The 27,023-nt window shown below is 43.7% G+C and overlaps 1 protein-coding gene and 1 long non-coding RNA gene across 4 annotated transcripts; one reads left to right on the top strand and one right to left on the bottom strand.

The window, feature by feature from the left end:
• On the top strand, positions 1-7,235 carry MEIG1 (meiosis/spermiogenesis associated 1). 3 transcript variants are annotated; one of them, XM_081879236.1, is made up of 4 exons: positions 1-115; positions 929-1,064; positions 2,972-3,137; positions 6,997-7,235. In XM_081879236.1, exons 2-4 carry the CDS (start codon positions 937-939, stop codon positions 7,123-7,125), a joined length of 423 nt encoding a protein of 140 aa, XP_081735362.1. In that variant the 5' UTR covers positions 1-115; positions 929-936; the 3' UTR covers positions 7,126-7,235. The 3 variants fall into 3 exon arrangements, with proteins under 3 accessions (XP_081735362.1, XP_081735363.1, XP_081735361.1); XM_081879237.1 differs by lacking the exon at positions 1-115 and adding an exon at positions 302-410; XM_081879235.1 differs by lacking the exon at positions 1-115 and adding an exon at positions 435-625.
• On the bottom strand, positions 7,132-27,002 carry LOC309351496. The gene is made up of 3 exons (XR_014160863.1): positions 26,885-27,002; positions 8,149-8,218; positions 7,132-7,269 (listed from the first exon to the last, which is right to left on the bottom strand). It is a non-coding gene; the product is annotated as an uncharacterized lncRNA (long non-coding RNA).
• Between the last annotated feature and the right edge of the window lie 21 nt (positions 27,003-27,023).

Genomic DNA, 27,023 nt, shown 5'->3' with positions numbered 1-27,023 from the left:
AGCGGCTCGAGACGCAGTCCCATTGGCCGAACTCCCGCCGAAGGTTGCTAAGCAACCTCACAACCGCTGAGTGGGGGAGGGGAAAGCGGCGCGCGCGGAGACGCTCCCGTCCGGGGTGAGTCGGGGCTCCGCGGGGCGGGCGGGCGGGCGGGCGGGGGGCTGGAAGTGCGGGAGAGCCGGGGGGCCCGGAGGGAATCACGGCGGGGCGGGAAAAGGGGACCTTCCCTGCCCAGGAAACAAGCGTTGCTGATTAGGTGTCCAGTCAGCCCCGCCCACCTCTGGGCCTTGGTCCCGCCCCCTAGGCGGAGCCCCGCCCCTTCAGGGCTCAAATATCGCGATATCTCGACCGACAGCCCCGCCTCCCGATTCCCTCAGGGGGGTTAACTTTATAAAAAGCAGAAGCAAACGAGGTTGTTTCTTTTAGGGGTGTTGGGGAATTGGTTACGCTTTTAAGCTTTAAATGGCCCCTGGGAGAAGGAAGGGCGGGGGCGAGCCTTTAATAAACAAAAACTCCTCACTCCCCCCCCCCAAGTTATGGTACTTGAAGCATTTCAATATATACTGTATTTTCCCGTCTATAAGATCCCCCCATGTATAAGACGACCCGTATTTTTTGAGCCCCAAAGTAAGAAATATATATTTTAAACATTCCGTGTACCAGACGACCCCCAATTTTAAACTTAAAAAATTTGGGGGGAAACATAGTCTTATACAGGGGAAAATATGGGGGGGGGAGAGAGCAATTCACAAGTAAATAAATGATGTCTATTCCAAAGTGATTCCAAAAGCACATATTAGACCCTTCCTGGTTTTTCAGTTAAACACTGGATTTCTTTGTATTCAAAGTTTCATTAAGTCAAGAGGTACTTGCAGGCAGCAGTAGGTGAAAGTGCTCTACACACTTGGGTAGGTTTTTTTGTTTTTGCAGGAGCTGTTATGGAAAACCCAGTAGCCTTCATGGATGGTAAGGATGTACCATGTTCAGCTTTCTCCTCTGAAGAAGCACCTGTGTCAGATGTGCCTGGGACATCCTTCAGGAGAGAATCCGATAGCCTTGAAGACTCGTAAGTGGTGATAACAGAGTCTTCATGTTAACATGCTAGTAAAGTTTGGTTTCATTTTTCACTGACAGATAATATAGGCCCACATATGAACAGAACTAAGAGAAAGTTAATCCTTCACAACTTGCAGAGTTGGGACAAATAGTGGCACTAAAACTTTGTGTTGTTTGGAATGCAGTATTTCTGTTGCCAAAGTACATTTTATTGTATATAGCCAAAGGCCTTTATAATGTATAACAGAGAATAAAAGAAAAACATTCATCTAAAATCATACAACATAACCTGTAGCAGTTTACAACATAAAAGAAATGTACAACATTATATTTAAAATTGGAGTGCATTCACATAGCTGGAATGGAGCTTCTTGGCTGCCAGCGCAAATATGGCTACCTGGTGTGTAATATATAGATGTTTATCTGCTTGGGGTTCAATTGTCGCTTCCTGTGCAGATCGACCTGGAAGCCAATTAAGAATATAAATTTCCCTCTGGGCGTTGTATACAGGGGGAAAATCAGCAGATAGTGTGTGATGTCCTCTACCTGATGACATCTATAAATACATTTGCAATCCATATGGAGAATTCCCTGATATCTCCCCTCTAAATATGCTGAGGGCATCTGTTGGAATCTTAGTTCTGCAAAGGCCCTGCGAAGTTGTGGAAAGGTCAGAGTCTCAAGGTAATGGAGCCTTGAGTGATTGGTCTTAATTTTGGGGGTATCAAGTAGAGTAATGGGCAGCAATGATGGATACTCTGTCTTGGTTGGCATTCTGATCAATAATCCAATTTCTAAGGTCACGTGGGCTAAGGGCTAAGTAGTTCTCCATTTGAAGATTATAAGCCCTAAGCTTATATTGGCACTTTTCTGCCCAGCCCCCTGTCCTTAGTTGCTCTCACCAGCAGAGCTTAGTAAGAGTACGATACTCGAAGGCATTTAGCATGCGCCAGTATCTCAGATAGGCTAGATCCATTCTGGCTGCTAGCAAGGGGAGGCACAACTCAGCTGCTGGTGTCCTGCAGGGAAACCCTAAAATCTGCCTCATAAATTCATTTTGTAGGCCCTCTATTTCAGATTTAACACCAGTTCCCCATATCTCATCCCCATAGAGCATTTGGGCTATGATTTGAGAGACAAAGATTTTAATAGCTGGGTTTATTAGCTGCCTGCCCTTTGAATGGAATAACCTATATAGCTGCCCAGTAGAACAACCAGATATTAGCTTAATTGCTTCTTTTGCCAATCAGCATCTGTATGATGCTGCGAAATAAGGCAAGTGGAGGTCCGGAGAAGGCACTCTGTGTGCTAGGATGACTCTCTGCCAGCAGAAGGAGATGCACCAACGTTGGCCCTTGCCTGCTTGGGTACAGAAGAAAACACAAGGGGAAGGGGAATTGTACCCTATGGACACATGTCCTGAGAGCCCAGTTCTCCTTTCCAAAGATCCTTTTTTAAAGCAAAGAGAAATTCCCACTTCACTGCTTAAGAGATCTCAATGGAAGAGAGAAATTGCACCCTGTGAAATTATACTACAAAGATGTCAGCTATTGTTTGCTGCCAGAAAGATCCTAGAGGAGAGGAAATTGGGATCCAAAGCCACAGTCCATGACATCATATTTCAGCAACAAAGACTTGGCTCCCTTTTGCCAAATGCAGGATTTTGGAGAGGCAGAATATACCCTGTAAATATCATGTGTCCCCACTCATTTGTCCTGCATTTTACATATATCTTCATGTAGTTGATAGATTCTTGTACTTAACACAGTTTAGAATGGGATATTGTTTACTTGTGTTTTAACAAACTATAATTAGTTGACAGTGCTCATGTCTTTTTATATTCACATTAAGTTGAAATTCACTTCTAACTCTCAAGCATTCTCCATACAATTGAAACTCTTTAAAAATTACTTTCAGCAAATTAACTGGTGATGTCTCTGGAGCCACAGCCGGTATTGACACCAAACCTAAATCCATACATCGTGCCAAGATATGGTCAGGTGAAGTTGAGAATCTCTACAGATTTCAGCAAGCTGGATATAGGGATGAAATTGAATATAAGCAAGTGAAGCATGTAGACATGGTAAGACTTCATAATTATGCAAGCATTTTGTAGTTTAGTGGCAAACATTCTGTCCTTTTAAAATATTGCATATAAATGTTTTCTATGACCATAATTCATTTTTTTTACATTTGTGTTCTCTGCCTGAACTGATTTGCCCCTGTGTACACCCTTAGAAAATGAAGAACAAGAAGAACAAGAAAGCTTTTAGGCTGTGTTAGGGGACCAGTAACCTTTCACTTGGAGTCTACCTCAAATGTCTTGTCCCATAGGAACCAATTTGGGAAGCTTCACTGGCTTATAAAAGCTATTGGTGTCTTTGTGAATCAGTAGCAGTTACTCAAATCACACCTCCATCTTAAGACGTATTTGCAGGTCTAGCAATCAGTGTACATTACCCTGATCCAACGGGATCAAGAGTTCATTGTCCATGTATACCAACCATGATTTCTTCCCATTCACAAAATTCACATCAGAAATGAGGTGGAGTAACAGCAATCCTAGGCTTACTCAGAAATAAGTGTGATTGAGTTCAATATTCAATACTCAGTTCTCAATTCAATATTCAATACTCCTATTCAGAGCAGACCCACTTTCATCAGTGGACATGACTTGTCCACTGATTTCAGCAGGTCTGCTCTAAGTATGGTGTATGGGGTGTTGGGGAGGGGTAGTACCTCTGATGGGGGACATGTCATGCTCCTTCTGGGGTAGTTTGTCCACCTTTGGTCCCCACTCTGCACTCAACTCTTACCTGTGGCTCCTAGAAGCTGTCAGGATGTGACAGTGGCCAGACCCTGGGAAACAGCTTCAACTGACTGGCTAAACCAGGAGGAAGCTGGTGGGTCTCCAACCCCCCTGATAAGTTAGGGTCTTCCCCTGTAGGCCAAGACAGGCTCTGGTGGATTGAGTGGCTGAGACTGATAGTGGGTCAAGAAGGCGGTTTTTGCACGTGCTATGGATGGAAGTGAGGAGTAGACAGGGCTCATGAATCTGGGAAGGGAGCTCATCTAGAAGAAGGAAAACTCTGATCCTAAACCTCTGCTCCGTTGCGGGATACCTTTGGCAGAAGAAAAGGCTAAGAAGTACACCCTGCAGAATTCTGGAGTCCATAAGACTGTTGGATGGTGCCTTGTATGCCTCCTTCCATCAGCACCTGCAGCCCAACTGGTGCCAAACGTCTTGCTTTGCTTTCCTCTGTACCCCGTCAGAGAGACTGAGAGGAGGGTCTTGTTGTCTGGGCAGCCCAGGACCTCCAGACACACTGCCCAGGCTTGTGCTTCAGAGAAGTCATTTCAGTGCTGCTGGCACAACAGTTTGACTTCACCCTCAGACGTGCACTCCATTGTCTCTTGAGACAGATGGATACCAATAACTCTGAGTAGGACTCAGTTGGATCCTACCCCAGGTCCAGAAATTCTGACTGTCATGATTTTGTGTGCATGTGGTGGTGGAACACGCGAACCTGTTTCCCTGACTTTTGATTACTATTTGGTAGGGCCACTGGGTGTTGTATGCAGGCCTCCACTTCGCCACCCAGATTGCTTTTTGAGTCTCTCAGGGTGCAGAAGAAATGTATGATACATGAAATCATTGGCTGGGATTCAAGGAATTGCATAAATAATTTCACATGCTCAAGAACACTTTGTACCAGCATTTTGTGAACGTCAGCTCCTCTCCTTACACATAGCATGCCATTATTGAATCTGAAGGGACGTTCTGAAGCATTTGGAGGGTTTGATATATAAACTGGAAAGCCAAATATCCCACCAAGCCTGCCCAGCTCTTTGGGAGTGCTTAAAGTAGCTCTTTGGATCCTGGCCATGAGTACAGCTCAGAAGTGGCTCTTCATATCATTCAGCCATGAGAAATGGATTGTCTCTGCCTTTTAAACAACTGAATGGCTGATACTTAGTTTCACAGTGTGCGGAGGTTCTGGTATCCTTGACTAATCAACAGGGGGAGGAGGAGAAGAATTCTGGTATTACAGCTGCATTTCATGTACGCTCCGGCTACATACCATACATCTGGCATTTGCCTGCTAAAGGATTGCCTGCACACCTTCCTGCCTGAGGAGCTGTTATGGTCATGCCCACTCCAGCAACAATGAAACTAGCTTGGACTGTAAAGAGGCAGTGATTAGGGTGCTCTGGTGCTGTTCACCCTACTCAGTAAGGTTGAGCAGTGAAAATGTTTCCTCCCCAGGGGGACATGATGCCCCAAACAGGCTTTCGCACCCTCCAGCATTTCATTTTGAAGAATTAATCCCTGTTAAGATTGTTTTTTCCAGGTGAGCATTACAGAGTCCTTTGTAGTCACCCAATGCTGACAATAATGAGAATGAATGGAGCTGGACTTTTTAGCCTTCCAGCTTCTGACCCTTCAAAACCCCTAGGTTTTTTGAGAACCATAATGGAACATATGGCTTTCTGTGTTTTGGATTTCATAAAAGCTGTTACCCTGGGAAATTCATATGTGCCAGAGAACACAGAGTTTCTCCCATTTTGTTTAGAGCAGATTTTAGCTCATTTATTCATAGAGGAACTGAGCACCCTAAATTTACCATTGAAAACATTTGAAAGTATCCTTTACTAATTGAGATGAATGACCTGCAAGTGGATGGTGGTCACAAGACTGGATAAAACAGTAAAATATTGTGGAATTGAAGATTTGTTTTTGTTCACTTTGGTTCTCTGTATCACTTTATTCTTTCTGAGAATCCATGACATATTTAAGGTCTCACAGAGGGAGGGAAACAGCTTCATTTTGTGGAGGAAGCACAAGTACAGAGATGGTTATAGAGGTACAGAATTGGGGAGCATCAACTTAAACTATTCATCACAGATTACAATCTAGACATCTTATCAAATATACAAAATGTATTAATGAAACACAACCAGGACCTGCACCCAGCCAATCTGCCCATCATGCTGCAGCATGGTTTGGTGTTCTGTCCGTAAGCCAAGCTTCTGACTCTTACGCTCCCCAACTCCTCTCTTCCTCCTGCACAAATAAGGATTTCAGTATTTACTGTTAGTTTTCACAAGCTGTTACTTGTCATTACATATGAACTGGGGATCACAGCTTAATTAATCAATTAATTATACTGACCCCCAGGGCCCCAGCCCTTCATTGACTGGTCCCATATTACCTAAAGTATCACCATTTACATGGATGTATAGGGTGTTGGGGGAGGGGTTGTGCTCCTTCTGGCGCCGTTTGTCCCCCTTCGGTCCCCACCATGCACTCGGCTCTCAACTGTGGCTCCTAGAAGCTGCCAACCTGTGACACTGGCCACACCCCAGGAAGCGGCTTTGAGTGGCCCCAGGTGGAACACCTGAGCAACTGCATGCACTGCACTTATATGTCGTTGCTGATGGGTACCTTTTTGCATTGTGTCGGCTGTTTGAAAGACATGTGCGTCCCACCCTCTTGTCCTTTTTTTTTTTTTTTTTATAAAATATTTATTGAAATTTTCCAGAATAATACATTGTAAAACAAACAAAAAAAGAAACAACAAAAATACAAAAAATAAAAATAAAAAAACTAAAAACACATAGAATTTCCCATTACTTATTTTCTTTTAACTTATTTTCCAGACCTCCTCATACCTCCCTTTCTTATATTCCAATTCAAATTATTAATTCAGCAAATCCTCACCATTCGTTTTTGCTTATTTCAAAATATCTCTTAAGGCATTACAGCTGGAAACCACTTAATTTCTGTCCAACATCATTCTAACATTCTTTAATTTTACAATATTTCTGCAAATAGTCTTTAAACTTCTTCCAATCTTCTTCCACCGACTCTTTTCCCTGGTCTCGGATTCTGCCGGTCATTTCTGCCATTCCCATCCACCCTCTTGTCCTTCTGCACACAGGTGGAAAGGTGGCCTGAAACTGGATTCGTGAAGAAGCTTCAGAGAAGGGACAATACTTTCTACTATTACAACAAAGAAAGAGAATGTGAAGACAAAGAAGTTCATAAAGTCAAAGTTTATGCTTACTGATTTTTGTTACTCCCCAGGGTTGTTGTTTTTCTAAAAGTAAAGCGCATTGAAATCCTAATTTTTTTGTTGTGAATAATCTGGAAAACATTAAACAAGTTGTTTTAAAAGTAGCTTGATCACTTTTTAATTATCTCTCCAGTCTTTCTGCAAAAAAAAGAAAAAGACCATCATTATTTTATTGAAATAATATAAAAAGACAGGTGAGAAATTGTAAAAGTGGGGTGAGATTCCAGTTGGCTTTTGGGACTCTGCAATCCTATGAGCCCCATTGATGGACTGTTGACTTGTTCAGGGTTCACACTGAGGCCTCGCAGATGTGTCTGGTTGCGGCTTTGCTCCCTGACTTTATTTAGTTAAACTCTGAAAGCTGGACCACATCATTCCCCCCCCCCCGCCTCCGACTAGGCTGCAGACACTGGTGTGGCAGGAGGAAAGAGGCCTGCAGCTCTGCAACCAGTGCAATACCCTGGTTGCTAACTACCGTATTTTTCGCTCTATAAGACGCACCAGACCACAAGACGCACCTAGTTTTTGGAGGAGGAAAACAAGAAAAAAAAAATCTGAATCTCAGAAGCCAGAACAGCAAGAGGGATTGCTCTTGCTGTTCTGGCTTCTGGGATAGCTGCGCAGCCTGCATTCGCTCCATAAGACGCACACACATTTCCCCTTACTTTTTAGGAGGGAAAAAGTGAGTCTTATAGAGCAAAAAATACGGTAAATTTTCACAGGGGCTGCCCTTTTCAGCTGAGCAAGGACTGGAGGGCCAGCACTATGGACTTAGTCCCACACATGCCAATACCACAGTCACTCACTCACTCCCCTTTCTCTCTGCCTTGGGCTGGTTTGCTGCGTGGCCTAAGCAGCTGACACAGAGGGCTTTGCCAAGTCCACTCTTGCTATTTTTACATTGTGGCAGAGAGGGTCAAAGAGCAAAGTACAAAATAGTGTGAGAGTGCGGACAGGGGTCCTTTACATCAGGGTCTAAGATGGGCACCTTCTGAGCGGAGTTCTCCAGGTACCTACCTTTCCCTAATATATGGAACTTTGCTTTTGTTCTCCTCACTCCACTCACTGCAGTAAAGAAAGGGGTGAGCTATTTTTCAGAGAGAATGGAACAGGGGCGTCAGTGTTGTCAACATGGAAACTGCCACAGCAAAACAGCTTTAATGTCAGGCTGCAAGATAAAATGTTACTGAAGAATGCTCACATGTGTCAGCACTTGCATGGGTCTCTGGGGCAACACAAGTTGTGCTGGAGAAACAGAACAAGAAGTTTAGCTAAACCTAATTGGTTAACAAGTTACGAGAAAGGACTGTCCTCCATTTTTATGGGAGCTGAAAGTAAGTTTGCAGCTGCATTGTTGGCTCCTATAAATGAGTCCTGGGTTTCTACTTTGAGCTGCAGCTGTATAGTACTGAATTGTTTGGCATATCAAATGATGCCTGCTGAATACAAAAGTATCCTGATGATGAGTCTTGGAATGAATAAAATATAAAACTTGGTTACGTTGATATATATAATGTAGCTTTATGGATTATGGCCTCAGTGTTCCTGCAGAATTGGAAGGAACACTCTGTCTCTGTGGAGTCTCTCTACCTTTCGGATATTAGCACTTCAGGGACGGCATGGAAAAAGGACAGGGAAGAGAAGAGTTTCTCAGGGAAGTTCCATAGGCAAAGCACATGCACTACATGCAGAAGGTGCCAGGTGTAGACATCTCCAGCTAAATGAAACTCAGGCAGCTGGGCTCAGAGTGAGCCCTGCCCAGGACCTAGAGAGCCACTGTGAGTCAGAATGGTCAGGACTAAGCTAGACACAGCCGTGGCAGAGCCATAGGTTCTGCATGTGCAATCTAATAGTCTTATGTGCTGTTGAATCCTGAAGGTGAGACTGGTCAGTCCTGGACACCACAGTGAAAACATCAATGAGACATTAACAGAATATCCAGTCTATACCACGACTTCTTTCTTGCTTCAATTTTGTGTTGTGCCCTTTTGATAGAAGACTTATATCCTAGCCGCAATAAAACTTTTGCTGAATACAAATCACCTGGGGAGGCATCATTTTGGCAGGATGTTGATTCAATTGATCATAATTTATAGATGTTTAGACTGTTCATGCAAGGATGGCTTGAGCCTCTGTAGAACCAAAGGTCTCCATCTGAGAGCCTGACCCCAAACTTGATTGTACCCCAGCTGGTGGGAGCCCCAGCCTTCCGCTGGTGGCTGGGTAGCCATGACCAGGTCATGGCCTGATCTCAAGTGGGCTGCAAGAGCAGCAATCCTGCCATACAATTATATGGTAAAAATAAAAAGAAATGGGTCTCCAAATGTATGTTTGTGTGAAAGGTGGCTCAGGGCCTGAAAACTGGATTTTCATTTCAGCCATGGACTCAGTTTCTCAGCCATAGTTGCTAATGTGTAATATGAAAATAATCTGAGTTTAGTTTAAAGGAGAGCTGGGCAGATGGAAAAGAGTGGGTGTAGTAATCGCACGGGCTATCCATCCCCCCAACCAGTCTTCCAGACAGTGGCAGGACCTGGCAGGGAGAGGGATAGTTACACAAGTCACAAACCAAACGGTAAGCTGCCACACCTCCTTTCCTGGGACAACCCTTAAATGGGGTCTAAGGAGGAGAACCCCCCTTCAATATTTACCAGGTTGCCCAGACCTGTGTCACTGTACCGTGATGCAGACAGAAATCCAACAGGTAGATGTACCAAGTGCTCAGGCACCGGTTTAGCTTCTCTGGCAAAAGTCCTTTTCCAAATTTATTGAAAAAGCTACTCAAAGAGTAAAAGCTTGCACATTTCTTAAAAGGTTACAAACAAGAAAATAAAAATGTTGCACAGTATCACTAACTAAAACATACTCAGAAAGTATCAGTAGTTCAAAGCATAGCAAGAAGTCACAAAGTCCGGTCTTCTGGTCAAACGCCCTCAGGCGAACTCCACGGCAAGGTAGCCTGCCATTTGCGTCTGAATTACCCAAGCCTTTGTCCTTGAGAAACCCCATGTGGAATACAGGTTTAGGAACCAAACATTTCTTTGGGTTAATTACCAAATTGCCAATGGCTGTATGATGAGACAATAACTCCTGATTGTCAGAAGACCCACACAGCTGAACTTTGTTTATTCTCAGAGACCTTGAGATCAAAAGAGCCATCTCCCCATTCTCAAACTATTCTGACATATACCAGGCTCCTGGTAGCCTTTTCACACCCAGTCCACACTCAGGCCCCCAGCTGCCAGGATCTGTAAATCAGATAACATCCCATCCTGCTTAGAGTCAGGAGGCAATTTGATTTACACTTCTAAAGACAGGGAGTTTTACAGTTAAAGAGACCAGATGCCCATTCCCCAGAATTCCACAGTTTCAGCTCTCCCACAATGCCTCACTCTTGTGTGAACCAAAGTTTTAACATACTGTACTAAGATTTCCCAACTTCACTACAGTGGGAGATTTTTAAAAACTGATTAGCAGCAACAAAATTTCTCTCCACCCTGTTAACTAAAATGAAAGTGCGGTGTGGGGCAAGGGAAGCTGAAGTGGATCTGTGTGAAAGGACTTGAGACAAATTATGGGCTGAACATTTTCTCAGAGGCTTCCTGTTTCCTTAATTCTAAGGGTACCAAAGTCCTCCGATGTCATGATACTGAGCCGAACAAACCCGAAATCATAAATGGCATTTAAAAATAAGGCTCAGTCATGGCAATTGTTCCATATGTGCTAAAAGTATTGCTTGCTCATCTATAGAATTTACTACACAAAACAATCAGATAAATGAGGACACTTTTTGGGGGTGGTTTTGAGACCACATTGTTAGGTAAATATTGATGGAATAGGAAAAATAATTGTGACTAGAAACAATTTTATTGAAAATAAATGTTTTGTAATAATCAAATTAGAATTACCCTGGGATCCTTTTGGGAACAGTACTGGATCAAGCAGACTTAGGGATGAGGAAACATGTTTGTTCCTTGTTTTGTCCCCAGTCAGAATCTGATCAGGGTTTTGCATTCTGGCCAATTCTAAACTAACTAAAGTTGCCAGCTTACCCAGAGTGCTGCTTTTCAAACCCTGGAAATCCTCCCCCCAAACCACATACGGATCTCCCCTTGCAAGGGAGCCTTTGGGGAGTTTTCTGGAGTGCACTCTCAAGACATACATGCTGATTGTGCCAGTGTGAATTGAGTATATGCGTTCCAGAAATGGTCATGCATTGCACACTGATTTCTCTTCTGAGGAGCTCGCAAGCATTTGCCATGGAACCCTTGCAAGTTGCAGATGATTTTGAGGTGAGCCCTCAATTCATGTTACCCTGCAGCAACTGAGAACATACCTCAGAAATATACCCACAACCCACTAGAACTCTAGATTGCAGCAAAGAATATCTGTCTTTCATGTAAGCTTCCCTGCCATTATGGTCTGTCTTACTGAGGAACCCATTATGTCTTCCTACAGACCTTGGGGCTTCCGTGAAGCACAGCTTGAAAAGTGCTGCCCTTGAATGTAGTCTACAATGCACAGGGTTTCTGTGGCAGATGCCCATGTGTTCCTCAGCAGACAAGCTGATGTGGAACATGCTCTGAAGATAGAAACCACCAACTTGCAATATAAAAGACGCCTTTTATGTAACCCAATCGAAGGTGGTATGGGGTTCCAGCTAAGTGCTTGACGGATGAGCATAAAGATCCCTGGGCACAGACCCCAGCCTCGTCTTGTTCTCTCCATATGGTGGCTGCAGGGTCAGGTTTGGGCATGGAAATCTCAGGTTCAGATAGGGTGCTTCCAGACTGCCGTTATTTCCAGGTGGGAGTCAATCAGGTTTTGGCAAATTTAGGTTAATTGGGAGCTCTTGTGCAATGAACCCATTTTTCCAAATCAGACTTTTTGTGATTAAAAAAAGGATGAGAAAATGCACTGAAAACTGGGAGATGAGACTTGCTCATCTAACTTCTGTACAAACAAACCAGGATGAATGTTCATTAATGTTGTTTAATCTTTCTGCAAACAAATGAGGATGAATGCTCAACAAACAGGTTGGAAGCACCCCCAGGTATAAGAAGCTCCCTGCAGGATTGTAACCAAATCACAATCTTTTACTCCAAGCTATCTCATAGTGTTTTCTTAAAAAATAGAGAGAGACTATAATGTTATTCTGAATTCTTTGCATTGAAGGTTAGATGCAAAGGTGTCAGTAACTGGAGAGTCCAGTACTTTGCCTCAGTTTGAACTACAGGGCTTACTGCCCCTGCCAAAGGGGCTTCGCTGACCTGGACTATCCTTTCAGCCTTTAGTCCACTTAAGAAGCAGATAAAAAGAAAAAAGAGACAATTGACACTGACACTGAGCTACAATTACCTCAGTGGTGTTTGGAAGGGTTTGAGAAAAAGGCGTGTTTACATTTCAAAACTGGTTTAACTGTCATGGTTTCTCCCTATGGAATCCTGGGAACTGTAGTTCTGTGTTAGGCTTCAGGCTTGTCTAACAGAAGCAACAACCCCTTCAGAGCCCTCACAAAAGAATGAGATCTGCAGATCAGCCCCAGACGGGTGAGCTTTCAAACAAGTCTGATAGACACTGCTAGTGAGGTAATCCCTGCCTCAGTTGCTCATTAGTAGAGTTTAGGTAACATAGTAGTCGTGCGGGTTTGCCAATATAATGGAGTTGAGGATGTGCCCATCAGACCACATGGCTCAGTATAAATACAGCAAGTCATAAAATAAATACATTGTAGAATCATAGAATCATAGAATCATAGAATCATAGAATCATAGAGTTGGAAGAGACCACAAGGGCCATCGAGTCCAACCCCCTGCCAAGCAGGAAACACCATCAGAGCACTCCTGACATATGGTTGTCAAGCCTCTGCTTAAAGACCTCCAAAGAAGGAGACTCCACCACACTCCTTGGCAGCAAATTCCACAGTCGAACAGCCCATTGTGATGGGCAGGTTGGAAGATTTCCTCTTCCAGAGTGTTATATCCTATTCAAACAGATTTTATGCATCATATGACTGATCCCAATAACCTTTGAGCAGAACCAACAGAGAGCGTTTACTTTGTGAATTATAGTTTTCAATGGTTAATATTTGGGGCTTATATTTTTGCCTATGAATATTCCTTATCATGTGACAGCATATTGCCAACATGTAAACAAACACATCCATTCATTCATTAGGAATGCTTGCCCAATTTACGTCCTTGGGGCTCAGCAGATACCACAAAGAATTGGCCCACTTCTGATTCAGAATTATCACATGAGATGATGAAAAGTTTCCTGAAGTGTTTGCTGAAGTCACAGACCAATGCCGTTTTCACCCACCTTCCCTTTTCAATGGATATATTTGGTACATTCAACCCAAGCTCTTACTCTTTCATTTACTGTATGTAGCTAAGATAGAAATATAATGTATTTTGCACTTATTAATGCACTGGTGTGCCAAACTCCTAGGAAATTCCATCACTGCACTGCACTGAGAGTTATTTCAGGAGCCAAATGCTCTGAATCATGTTTATTCATCATTGACAGAGCACTTTGAGATCCTCACAGTGTCTTCCTTGAAAAGGTCATGGCATGCTAATTTCCCTGGCTTTCAGTGCCAGCAATAAAAGCACATTTTTGGCTATCAATCCTCATCATCACCATTATCATAGCCATCCTGTTGTTGCTCTGTGTTGGTAGGTGGCAAATGAAAAAAACAACAACCACAAAGAGAAATGAAGAGCAAAGTCTCAGGTCCCCTGAAATAATTGAGAAAAGGAAAATATGCTAAGGAATTCCACTGGCACTCAAAAAGCATCAGGACATTTTAAAGAAAGAAAGGAGACAGCACTTTGGTCTCATGTGATCTACCTATTCCTGTGCTGGAAAGCCAGTGGTCCATGGCATGGGCAATATATTTTCAGCGGAAGAGGGCATGATCAAGATCTCTTAAGCAGGGATGGGGAATCTGTGACCCTCCAGATATTGTAGGGCTCCAGCACTCATCATCCTGACTACCAGCCATGCTGACTGGGACTGGTATATGAGATATGTTGCTGTCCGAATCCACCATTCTTTGCAAGAATCCCAGGAATCTAAAGCTGCTAGTCAACTGATCATGCATTAGGTAACATAAGGACTACCTTGTGTTCACCTCTGAGCAATATTCTTTTTTGCATAAGGCACTGTAGAACAATAAAAAATACAGGTCCAGATGGAACAAGGAGCCAGTGTAAAGAGCCACAAAGAGGCCTAAGAGGACAAGTGGGAACACTGAGCTGTGTTGCAGAAGAACAAAAACCGAAGGCTGAGAGGGAGAAATAGGGATGCAAGACTACATTCTTAGCTCTCAAGTCAGTGCTTTCCCTCACTAAATTAGTGGGTGGACCATTCTGACTTCTGGGCTTGCCCTCCATGGGGCCAGTCCCATGACATCATCAGTTGATGTGGGGCCTTCGTAATTCTGGTATGCATGTGTGCTGGGCCTGGGGGTAACCCATGCAATGTGGTCCAGGACCGGTCCAGAATCCGAAGGTTCCGCTAGTCGTCAGTCCGACAGGGCCAAGGCAGGACACTAAGCAAGGACAGGTGCAGGATCTGGCATACAGCAATGTTGCTCCCACAAGCTGGGGCGGGGCCCGACAGCCTTTTATTTTTGTCGGGGTAGGGGGCCACTAGGTGGCGCATCGGAAGATGGCTGACAATAACATCTCTCCGACCCACACGAGGTAATTTGGAGGCTATGATGGGGGTAATTAGCCTCCTTAACCCCCCCAGGATTATGGGGGGGACCGCCCTTGCCTGCTGTGCCCTATACCACCCCCGAATTTGTGGGGGTGGGGGCACTAGGCACAAAGCCCTCCTGTGGGATTTTCGGCACTCCTCGACGCCGTCCCCGATTCGCGCCGCTGGTTGCAATGATCTTTAAAAAGAAACAATTTGGACATGATTAATTGCACATACATCAAGGAAAAAGGGGAGTAAATACTGCTGACAGAAGAGATCTCTGATAACAAGACAACAATAAAATACGAGAAGAACGTCAAGATACGGTATGACAAATGACTGAGGGGGGAGGGGGGGAAAACCTGCCTCTACCTTTTTATGTGATTTAACAAGAATCCCCTCCCCTAATGAGTCAGAAATTAAGGACTTAAGCTGTGGATTTAAGGCTGTGTGGAGATAAACTTTCGATCCAAAGCAATGTTTCAAGATGAAGCTGAAAAGCTAAGAGTTTTGGAGTGTCGCACTCAGGAAAAATACCGTCGCCATTTTGTGAGGCATTGTGGGAGCTCTTGGGTCTGGGAGGAGAAAGAGAGAAATAGAGTTGTTTACATATCGTGAATCAACTCCTCGGTGGGACTGAAGAGCGACAAATGCCAAAATTTACGATGGAAAAAGTGATGTTATCTACGAAGGAAACCATCTGGACTTAGTGGAGGAACGGAAAATCCACACAGGATTATTACACTTGCTATCGGCTTAAGGAGACTAACAGAAGAGATCGTAAAGGAAAAAGAGAAATTATATGAACAAGATATGATGTGGCAACACCAAGATAAGACTGGATAGAATTATGAACTTTGTTTGGACTGATTGGGACTGATTTGGACATTAACGCAGTAATAAGAAGATGATCTGAATTCCCCTTCGGATCTTGAAGTATGGGTTCCCCCAACAAAATTTAAAAATTTGGCTTTGTAATTCGGAATTTATATGATGTGATTTAATTTGATGTGATTGGCCAGTTAATAAAAATTATTTTAAAAATATATATATTTTTGTCGGGGTAGCGGCCGGTCCTCATCCCCCAGCAACTCACCTCCCTGTTTCACCTGAAGGTGAGCACTCTTCCTGCGCGTACTCAGGTCTCTCCTTCTCTCAGACCTCAGTCTCTGCAGCTCGGGAGACATTGGTAGGTTACTAGACCCAGGGGCCTCCTCAGCCTCCCCTGACCAAACTGGTAGTGGAACAGCTGTAAGCAATAGCCCAGCTGAAGGCAACAAGGTAATCTGGAGCCAGGGCAGGCTCAGGCCCCTGACTCAGCCCAGCTGGTGCTTGTTGCAGGGGAACCTGTGCAGACTGGTGATCTTCAGGATCAGGCCCCAGACTAGGTTCAGCTGCCACCTGAGGCAAAGGATCCGGTGCAGACTGAGTCTCCTCTGGTTCCGAGTCTGAGTCCCAGGCCATCACAGCATACTGCTTCCATTGGTGCCATGGGCATCTTTATCATGATTGATTTTTGCATTGTGCATGTATGCGCACCGTCATGAGGTATGGGATTGTGTGTTAGTAGCCACCAAGAAACAGCAGGAACAGGTACAAACTCAGTGGGGAGGACAATGATGAATGTGAGGATCATTTGGTGCTTCAAAGACGTCTGCCTGATTTTGCCCTCAGGCCTCAAGATACAGTATGTCATCACAAGATCAGAGCACTGGATTTTCTGGTTCCATTATGACTATTTACTCATATATGTGCAACAGGAATTTTCTAATGTTTAGTGTATACAGATATGCATGTGCTGATAGACCACCCTTGGAAAATATTGCAAATGCCCCCAAACTCAAATATGTTGATAATCATCTAAATGCTGTTGTATTGCCTGCAATAATGGGTATATTTAATTTTGCATATATAATTCATGTGTAAAATACAAAGTACTTCTGACGCACAAATCATGATCTAGTAACTTGATAACTTTCTGCCTTTTCAGAACATACAAACGATTCCTTGTGGGCTAAGCAACAGGGCTACTCCCAAAATCCTCCAGATTAAGAGCACTTGGGGCATGATGAGTCTGGAGAGATCCTCACAGAGATTTGAATCACGTGCTGGTTAAACACAGAAAACACCGCAGTGTTTCATCTTTGGGTGTGCCAGGAACCTTTCACCAGTTTGATTTCACTTCCAGTCAAGGTGCACTGTTCTTTGCCCAGCAGTTTCATGACTGGATGGTCAATATGAAATCAAGGGGTTCGTCAGACTTCAGAAACACCACTTGAGTGAACAATGCTCTCAGCATGCGAAGATGATGATGCTTGAGAGGTTAAGGAAGTGGATACCCACACGAGAAATTTCTCACAAATTGTACTTTGGAATTACTCAGAGGTCAGGTACCATTCAGGCTCGCTCAGCTTCCAATAACTTTTTCAAGATGGGCTCTTTGATGTGCCAAGGCACCCACTAGAAGTGGCATCAGCTTTCCAAGCCAATAAGGTTGCTCCTATTTGCAAAATCTATTTTTTTTTTTTTAAAAAATTTTTATTGATTTTACAAAATAGAAAAGAACAAAAAATAAAATACAAAAGTTTCGTAAATCATATTTCTTTTACAGAATCTTTTGGACTTCCCCACATCTTCCCGAATCTGCATTATTTATAATACCAATTTCAGCATTTTGTTATCTTGTTTCATCACTTATTGTATCTTTCATTTTGTCATATTACCCTTTTCAATATATTTATAACCCAATGTTCATAATACAAAATCTTCAGCTATTTATTGTCTTATTTCATTACTTATTGTATCTTTCAATTCATTATTGTATCTTTCAATTTCATGTTACCAAAATCAAAGTTATTGTAACCATAATCTTATATATTGTGATTAGAACGTAATGCAATAAAGATTTTTCTTAATTTCACCTCTCTTTTCTTGTGCCTTAATTTTAATTTCACCTAATTACCATTGCTGGGGCTAATATTTCCTAAAAAGTGCATTTTCTTAACATTCATACAGCTTATAATATTTTTGTAAATAGTCCTTAAATTTTTTCCAGTCCTCTTCCATTTTTTCTTCTCCCAAGTCTCGGATTCTGCCAGTCATTTCCGCCAGTTCCATATAGTCCATCAACTGCGTCTGCCATTCCTCCAGTGTGGGTAAATCTTGTGTCTTCCAACACTTTGCGATGAGAATTCTTGCTGCTGTTGTAGCATACATAAAAAAAGTTCTATCTTTCTTTAACACATTCTGGTCTACAATGCCCAGAAGGAAGGCCTCCGGTTTCTTAGGCAAGGTATATCTAAATACCTTTTTTAACTCATTATAGATCATTTCCCAAAAGGCCTTCACTTTCGGACATGTCCACCAGAGATGAAAGAATGTCCCTTCCGCCTCTTTACACTTCCAGCATTTATTATCAGACAGGTGATATATCTTAGCAAGCTTGACTGGGGTCATGTACCACCGGTATATCATTTTCATAATATTTTCTTTCAGGGCACTACATGCCGTGAATTTCAATCCGGTGGTCCATAACCTTTCCCAGTCCTCAAACATAATGTTATGTCCAATATCCTGTGCCCACTTTATCATGGCGGATTTGACTGTCTCATCCTGTGTATTCCATTTGAGCAGCAAGTTATACATTCTTGAAAGTAATTTGTCTTTAGATTCTAACAATTCTATCTCTAATTTCGATTTTTCCACCTGGAACCCAACCTTTTTGTCTGTTTTGAAAATTTCTCGAATTTGGGCATAATGCAACCAGTCTCGCACCTTACTTTTTACATTTTCAAAACTCTGCAGCTTCCAATTGTCACCATCTTTTTCTATTAATTCCCAATATTTTGGCCAGTAGGCCTCCATGTTAAGTCTCTTGCGTGCCTTGGCCTCTGCCGGTGAAAGCCACCTTGGAGTTTTACTCTCCAATAAGTCTTTATATTTTGTCCAGACCATAAAGATTGCTCTTCTAACAATATGGTTTTTGAACATTTTATGAACTTTAACCTTGTCATACCACAAATACGCATGCCACCCAAAAGCGTTATCAAACCCTTCCAGATCTAGGACATCGGTGTTCTCTAACAAAAACCAATCTTTCAACCAGCAGAAGGCTGCAGATTCATAATATAACCTCAAGTCTGGCAGGGCAAATCCCCCCCTTTCTTTCGCATCTGTTAGTATTTTAAACTTAATTCGGGGCTTTTTGCCCTGCCAAACAAACTTAGAAATATCCCTCTGCCACTTTTCGAAGCATACCACTTTGTCCACAATCTGCAGGGTCTGAAACAAAAATAACATTTTCGGCAAAACATTCATCTTTATAGCTGCTATTCGGCCTAACAAGGAAAGTTTTAGTCTTGTCCAAGTTTCCAAATCCCTTTTGATTTCTGACCAACATTTCTCATAGTTGTCCTTAAACAAATTCAAGTTTTTAGAAGTCAAGAACACCCCTAAATATTTTACCTTTTTAACCACATTTAATCCTGTCTCTTTCAAAAACTCATCTGTTTCTGTAGACGTTAGGTTCTTAGCTAAGACCTTAGTCTTTTGCTTGTTCAACTTAAATCCCGCCACCCGACCATAATCAGATATTAAATCCAAAACTCTTTTTGTGCTAGAAACTGGCTCCTGTAATGTTAATACCAAGTCATCTGCAAATGCTTTCAGTTTATATTGTTTCACTCCGACCTCAATGCCCCGAACTGACCGGTCCCTTCTAATCATGTTCAAAAGCACCTCCAGGACCGAGATAAACAGTAATGGGGATAGAGGGCACCCTTGCCGTGTCCCTTTTTCAATATTGAATTCCTCCGTCACCACATTGTTTACTATCAATTTAGCTTTTTGGTCTGAATATATTGCTTCTATACCATTTTCAAACCCCCGACCCACTCCCATCCCTTCCAAATTTTTCTTCATGAACATCCAAGAAATGTTGTCAAAGGCTTTCTCCGCATCAATAAAAATTAACGCCGCTCTAGTGTTGATATTTGTTTGTAAGAGTTCCAAGATGTCAATAATGTTTCTCGTGTTGTCAAACAAATGCCTACCCGGGAGAAAGCCTGCTTGGTCCTTGTGGATCACTTCATTCAATACCTTTTTAAATCTATTTGCCAAAATGTCTGCAAAAATTTTGTAATCCACGTTTAGGAGTGAGATGGGACGGTAATTCTTAAGTTGAGTCTTTTCAGTTTCTGTTTTAGGAATCAATGTGATGAAAGCTTCTTTCCACGTTTCTGGTGCCTTCTTACCCTCCATAATCTGGTTACATACCTCCATCAAGGGTTGTATCAAATAGTCCTTCAAAACCTTATAATATTTGGAGGTAAGTCCATCAGGGCCTGGAGATTTGCCTAATTGGAGGTTCTGTATGGCACTCTCGATTTCCTGCTGTGTAACTTTAACATTCAGGGTTGTTCTCATTTCCTGAGGAATTTTTTGTAATCCGTTAGTTTTAATAAATTGATCTATCTCGGATTCTTTCTGCGGCCCTTGTGCATAGAGATCTTTGAAATATCTCTGGAAACATTTCCTAATTTCTTCAGGCTTCTGAACCATTCTTCCTTCAATCTCTAGATTTGTAACTGTATTTAATTTTTGTCTTTTTTTCAACTGCCATGCTAGCAGTTTCCCACATTTATTTGCTGAATCGAAAGATCTTTGTCTCATTTGTTTAATTTTCCACTCCACTTCTTGGTTTATCAGTTTCATATATTGGGCCTGGAAAAATTTCACTTCTCTCAACACTTCCTTAGACTTGGGCCTAGATCTTAATTTCCTTTCACCCTCACTTATTCTCTCCAGTATCTTCTGCTTCTTTTCATTCCAGAGTCTTTTCTTTACAGTGTTTTGTTGTATTAGAAACCCTCTCATCACCGCTTTACTTGCGTCCCAGATTGTTCTTTTTTCCACCGTAGTGTTCAGATTTATCTCAAAATAATCTTTCAAAGTTTTTTGGGCCTTCTTCACAATCTCCTGATCTCTGAATAAAGTGTCATTCATTTTCCATCTGAAGGATCCGGTTATATTTAGTCTCAATTCCATTTTCAAAGCATTATGGTCGGAGCAAGTTTTTGGGCAGATTTCCACTTTTCTAGTTTTAGGTGCCAGTCCTTTAGTTATCCATATTTGGTCGATTCGTGTCCATGTCAAATGAGCTTCAGAAAAGAAAGTTCCTTCTTTTCCTAGGGGGTTCTTGACTCTCCATATATCAATCAGATCCATATTGTCTGTCATTTCAAAAAAAGTTTTAGGTAGTCTGCCTTCTTTTGTTATATTTACACTCTGCGACTTATCCATATTTACAGAGACAACCCCATTCATATCTCCCAACATAATAATGTTGTCATAATCCAGATAGTCCAATAAAGTCTCATGCAGCTTCTTAAAAAATTCCGATTTTCCATCATTTGGCGCATAAATTCCTAAAATCAAAAATTTTTCACCATGTATGTAAATTTCAATAGCCAAAATTCTGCCTTGTTCATCTTTAAATAGAAATTTCGGTGACAGGCTCTCCTTTGCGTAGATCACTACTCCTCTTTTCTTAACTCTGTCCGAAGAAATAAATTCTTGGCCTAGCCTTTTATTGATTAGCACTTTCCGATGAAGCCTTGTCACATGTGTTTCTTGCAGGCAAATAATGTCCAATTGCTCTTTCTTCAATATATGGAATACTTTCCTTCTTTTTTCTGGGGAATTTCCGCCATTTATATTCCAACTAAGAAGTTGCAGAGACATCCTGAATCAATTTATAGGCCTTACAATGGGGTGTCTAAATCTCCCGTTCCCGGCGGTGGCAGTGATGGTCCAGCTCCAGGCTGTTTAGTTCCTGGTGGTAGAGGTGGCCAAGACGCAACTGCTCCTTTCTGGAGGTCTTCCCCGTTGTCGTGAAGAAACTTCTGCTGGTCCTCTGATGTTCTGATTCTAGTTTTCCTTCCTTTATAGCTAAATGATAGTCCTTGCGGGAACTCCCACCTATAAGGAATTGTGTTGTTTCTCAGCAGCTTTGCCAGTTCCAAGTATGAGGCTCTAAGATCCAATAACAATTTAGGTATATCTCTGTAAATTTCAGCCTTTTTACCTTCTATCTCTAGAGGTTTTTTGAAGTGTAGGCCTAGTATCTTGTCTCTTTCCTCTCTTGATTTCAGAATAACCAAACAATCTCTGGACTTGTCTTTCTTCACCGATCTGCCCAGTCTAAATGCAGTTACAATTTTGAAGTCTTTATCCTCTTCAATTCCCCAAAATTTGGAGAATAAAAGTGTCAAAAATCCCTCCAAGTTGCCTTCCTCCAATTCTGGGACAGCTCTCAACCTGAGGTTATTCTCCTTGTTTCTCAATTCCACCATCGACAGGTAGGCCTGTTGTTCCCCTACCTGTCTTTGCAGAGGCTTGATTTCGCCTTTAATCTCATCAACTTTTTTACTTGCTTGCTCCGCTTTTTGATAGGCTTCCACAGCTAATTTATGATTTTCAGCTGTGGCTCCTTGTAGATTCTCAATTGCCTGTGTGTTCTGAGAGACCTTTTCAGAAAGTACGCCAATAGTAGTTGTTGCTTGGTCTATTTTTAGTGATTGACTGTCCACCTTTTGATTTAAAATTGCTAGTTGTTCTAGAATTTGTTTCAAAACTGTGTCAGATCCTCCTGTTGCCATGTCCTCTTCAGCAGGCTGTTCGGCCTCCACCTCCTGTGCTATCAGGACGGTTGGAACAGATGATCTGCGATGATGAGCTAAAGTTGTTTGGACAAGTTGCACAGGCTTCCTTTCTTTTTCTTTTTCTTTTTCTCTTTCTTTAGCTTTGGCTGCTCTTGTTTTCCCTGTGCCACTCATTCCACACCTGCCTCTTGTTCAAGGTCAAGTTATCCTTTATTCCATGAGAAAGCAAGTCCGGAGTACACACAATTAAACCACAGAAATTCCAAACAAAAAATGTTTCCCAGGCCTCTATAGCTCCACAGTCCTCTAGGGGGAGTATCTTAAAATTTCAGGGAAGGAAAAGGTTTTTCCGCCATTTAAAGTTTCTGTAATCTCTTTTTTAGTTTGTAATTCCAAGACAAAAAGGAAGATTCGCAGAGTCCTTTACTTTCTAAGCTAAAGCCACTAGGAGCCAGACTGGTAATTGCAACAGTATTTCAAACGTTTAAAGTTTCAATATATGTAGCAGCTTAAAATCTTGTTACTGTAGTCCGCAGTTTGACAGCTCAGTTACATACTGACAGCCCGACGACTTGCGTTCTTAAAACAAAGTCCCAAATTTAAATCCCATAGGCAAAAAATAAAGTCTCTCTTGATCTTTTAAATAAGAAGACTGCAAATTCTGTAAATGCACGATAGTTCCACTTTACAAAGTTCCCATTAAACGCCTCAGCGCTCCTCTGTACTTTTGCTTTTGATCTTGTAAGCAGTATCGGGAGACGGACTTCCTTTTACTCGTCACCCGTTTTCAAACCCGGAGAAAGGATATTTAAAGTCCAAATTGTAGTTCACTTTACTCACGGGTATGTTGCTTGCCGAATTGATGTTCACAGGAAGAAAGGTCGACGCTCATCAGCAGCAGCTGCGCGGCTTCGCCTCCCGCAGAAAGAGCGATGAACTCACAGCGCCGCTCCCCCTTTCGCGCTCCGGAGCCCCTTACGGGGTCCCTTCCGCACTTCTGGGGAAGTTCCTGGCGCCCGCCGAGTCCCACGGCCACGGGCTCCCTCTGCCCGTGGTTTTTTCAAGCGGGTCGTCGCTATGCCGCAGCGAACGACCCTTTTCTGCGGAGCCCCTCTTCAGACGACGAAGAGGACCGCCATCGCTGTTTCGCGCCGCCTCCGGAAGTCCCCCTATTTGCAAAATCTAAACCACTCAACAGTTATAGGTAGCCAAGACTCCTGTTGTCTCCTCTTTCCTCCCTCTTTTCCTTTTAAAAAATTATGGTTAAATCACAAAGCTACCAGGGGTCCAGTTTACTCTTGTTGAAATGATTTGGTAAGTGAAAATATCAAGCATACAAGCTAGCTGAGGTCAATTATATATCCCTAACAATTTATTAAAATAGAGAAGAAGAAGAAGAGTTTGGATTTGATATCCCACTTTATCACTCCCCTTCAGGAGTCTCAAAGCAGCTCACAACCTCCTTTCCCTTCCTCCCCCACAACAAACACTCTGTGAGGTGAGTGGGGCTGAGAGACTTCAGAGAAGTGTGACTAGCCCAAGGTCACCCAGTAGCTGCAGGTGGAGGAGCGGGGAAGTGAACCCGGTTCCCCAGATTATGAGTCCACCGCTCTTAACCACTATATCATGCTGGAATGTAGCATTTTGCTTGTATCCTAAGTTCCATTTTGTTGTGGTTATACCACTTCAAAAGTACTGCAGTATATTTGCCTCCCCATTTTTGTCATTTTTTTAAAAATGTACATCTCTGTGTCTAGAAAACAAACAAATTATAACAGAGTAAATTATACCCTTGATGCGAGAGTTAACATTTTCATTTTGCAAACTTCTCTCTGTGTGTGATGCTATTTTGAAAGGGGGCACATGCTCAAAAAACAATGCAATGCTGAGCATATCAGGCATTGAATCTTATAGGCCACACTCACTCTGGAAAATGCTGAGCAAATGTCAACATTTTTTCACTCAGGCTTTCCTTAGCCCTTAAGGGCAGAGCCTATTTTATGTGTTGGAATCCTTCCTCTTTTACTTTTTCTTTACACTTTTATACTACGACATCATTGCTTTTATGTTGTTTTATATTGTACATTGTTAACAGATTAAAAAAGTGGTTTATAAATGCTTAAAATGTTTATTAATTTACAAAGGAATTTGTATACCGCTTTCTCACAATATCAGGGATAAAACTGTTAGCACATCTGCAAAGCTAAGCAGAGCTTGGTATGGTTTCGAATTGGATGGGAGTACAGTGTGCTGTGATTCCTGCATCGTATTAAAAAAGTTATTACTTTTAGATCATTTTTCTTTCTGAGTAAACCCAGGTGTAGAGCCCATTTTCTCCAAACGAGATGCAGTTTGTATGCATGCGGATGGATGTGCAACAGTCAGCAGCAAGCTAGCAGGCAGGCAAACGGAATGAGTCTCCCCGGATGGAAAATCCTTCTTCTCGTTTCCTTTGCGAACTCTGCCCAAGCAACGCGAAGGCGCTGCCAGGCAGGTGGCACCTCGTTCCCCGCAAGCCATTTCGCCGCCCGGAGGAACTCAGGATCCCGGGACGCTCGCGGCTTCCCTCCTCCTCTCTCTGCATCTCCGCGCCGCCGGGTCGAGGATCCTGCGCGGCGGCGTCGGCGGCGTCGGCCGGGGCTCCCGGAGCAGTCCCGCTTTGCAGCCAGGGGCGGGGGGTCTGGCCCGCGTCGCCATTGGCGGAGCCCAGCCCGTGAGCTCACAGAGGAAGGCCGGCCGGCCGGGCTCGCCTTAAGGGCGGCGGCTGCTGCTCCTGCTGCTGCTGCTGGTTTGCGACACGCGGCGAGAGGGAGGATTACCCGGCCCAGGGGGAAGCCGGAACTGGCCGCTCTTTCCCCGAGGGGCCGCTTCTCCCGGGAGCCTCGCGCCAGGTAGGGGCGGCCGGGGAGGCGGGGAGGCGGCCTTCCTTGGCGGAAGGTTGTGTTGCCATTTGCCGGGGAAGCCGAGAGGGAGCTGCAGATGTCTCCTTTCTGGAGCTGCAAGGCAGGCGCTCTTCCTCGGAATCCGGGGCGGGGGGGGCGGGTGTTGCTGCGACTCAGGCCGGGCCGAGAAGGGCTGTTCTTCCGTCCTGGGCTGCTGCTGCTGCTGCTGCTGCTTTCCCGGGGGGGGGGGGAGGGAGGAGGAGGAGGAGGGACCTTCGCCTTCCTAGTTGATCGAAAGTGCTCGAGGGACAGCGAAAGTTTGTGGCGCTTTGGTTGAAAACGGAAGAGGTCCTTTTAGAATCTGGGCCGCCGCCGCCGGTATCCGGCTGTAAGAGAAGCTGCTTCAAAACGGGGGAGGAGACGTAAGGCAGGAAGTGTAGGAGCAGCCGGTCGGTCGTCTCTTCGTCGGTTAGCGTGGTGGCTCCCGCATCTCATCGCCAGTGGATCCCTCGGGCTGGGTTCTTCGGTCGAACCAGGTGCAGTTTTTTGTTCTCAATCCCGGGGTTTCTGTTCACGAGGCTAAACTGCCCCTACAGCTCTCCTGTCATTGTGCATATTTCCTCAAATATGTTTATGTAAAATGATTTGCATGCCATCTTTTCACAGTTCAAACCGGGCTCCAGGTGGCTCATGGCACCCAAAAAAATGTATAATTGCAACATAACTAAAGCAGCCATAAATAAATTAAATGTTAAAAAAATACACAACCAAACTGAGCTGTATAAATTGCAGGGTCTAAAATAAATATTCAAAATATTTAAACAGCAACGGCCTCCACCCACCAACAAAACCTTCTAAACAACCCCCCAGTGGAAGAGTCTGCTCAGCAGTCTCTGCCTCTGCAGCTGGAGTCAATCTGCCCCCCCTCCCAGGACAGGTGCTAGGCCTCCCTCCCAGTTCATGCACAGGTCCTTGGGAGTAATGGCTCTGGGCTTGCCTCCAAGGAAGCCTGCCAGGGGCGGGAAGCAGGAGCGTGTCTCTTTGCGGACTGCGGCTGCGCTCTCCTGCCTGGGGTCTAAGGGCTCCCTTTCCCATTCCATAGGCAGATGCGCTTCACCTGGAAAGGTGGCTCTTGCCTGTGACACCTGGCAAAGAAGAATTTGTATCTGCTGCGCTTGCAGGGCAATGAGGTGACAGGGTGCTGAGACAGTAGGATGGACTGGGCCACTTGAGCTTCAGGGAGGTTGCTGCTGCATGCGAGAATGAAAGGGAAATGCTCCCAGCCGGAAGGAAGGTTCTGCATGGGGTGCTCTGGTTTTCTGTTTGCAGGGAGAGTTCGACACAAGGCAGCATCCAGAGCCGTAACCCCCCTCTCTTTCTGCAGTCTGAAGTGGTAACAACAGCCCATTCTACTGCCTCTGAGTTAGGCCATTAGTCCCACTCAGTATTGTCTACTCTGGCTGGCAGCCCCTTGGCCAGGGTTCCAGTCTCTCCCAGTCCTACCTGGAGATGTTAGAGATTGAACCTGGAACCTTTGGGATGCAGAGCAGCTGCTGTGCCTCTGAGCTGCATCCTTCCTGCACCTCTTCTGTGTGCATAAAACAGGCCAAAGAAGGGGGGGGGGAGAATGAGAAGAGTCACC

This window comes from Podarcis erhardii (assembly GCF_964252035.2).
Source record: "Podarcis erhardii genome assembly, chromosome: 10".
In the NCBI taxonomy this organism is placed as follows: domain Eukaryota; kingdom Metazoa; phylum Chordata; class Lepidosauria; order Squamata; family Lacertidae; genus Podarcis; species Podarcis erhardii.
The sequence above is the reverse complement of the archived record's forward strand: the minus strand, read 5'-3'. Positions and strand labels throughout refer to the sequence as shown.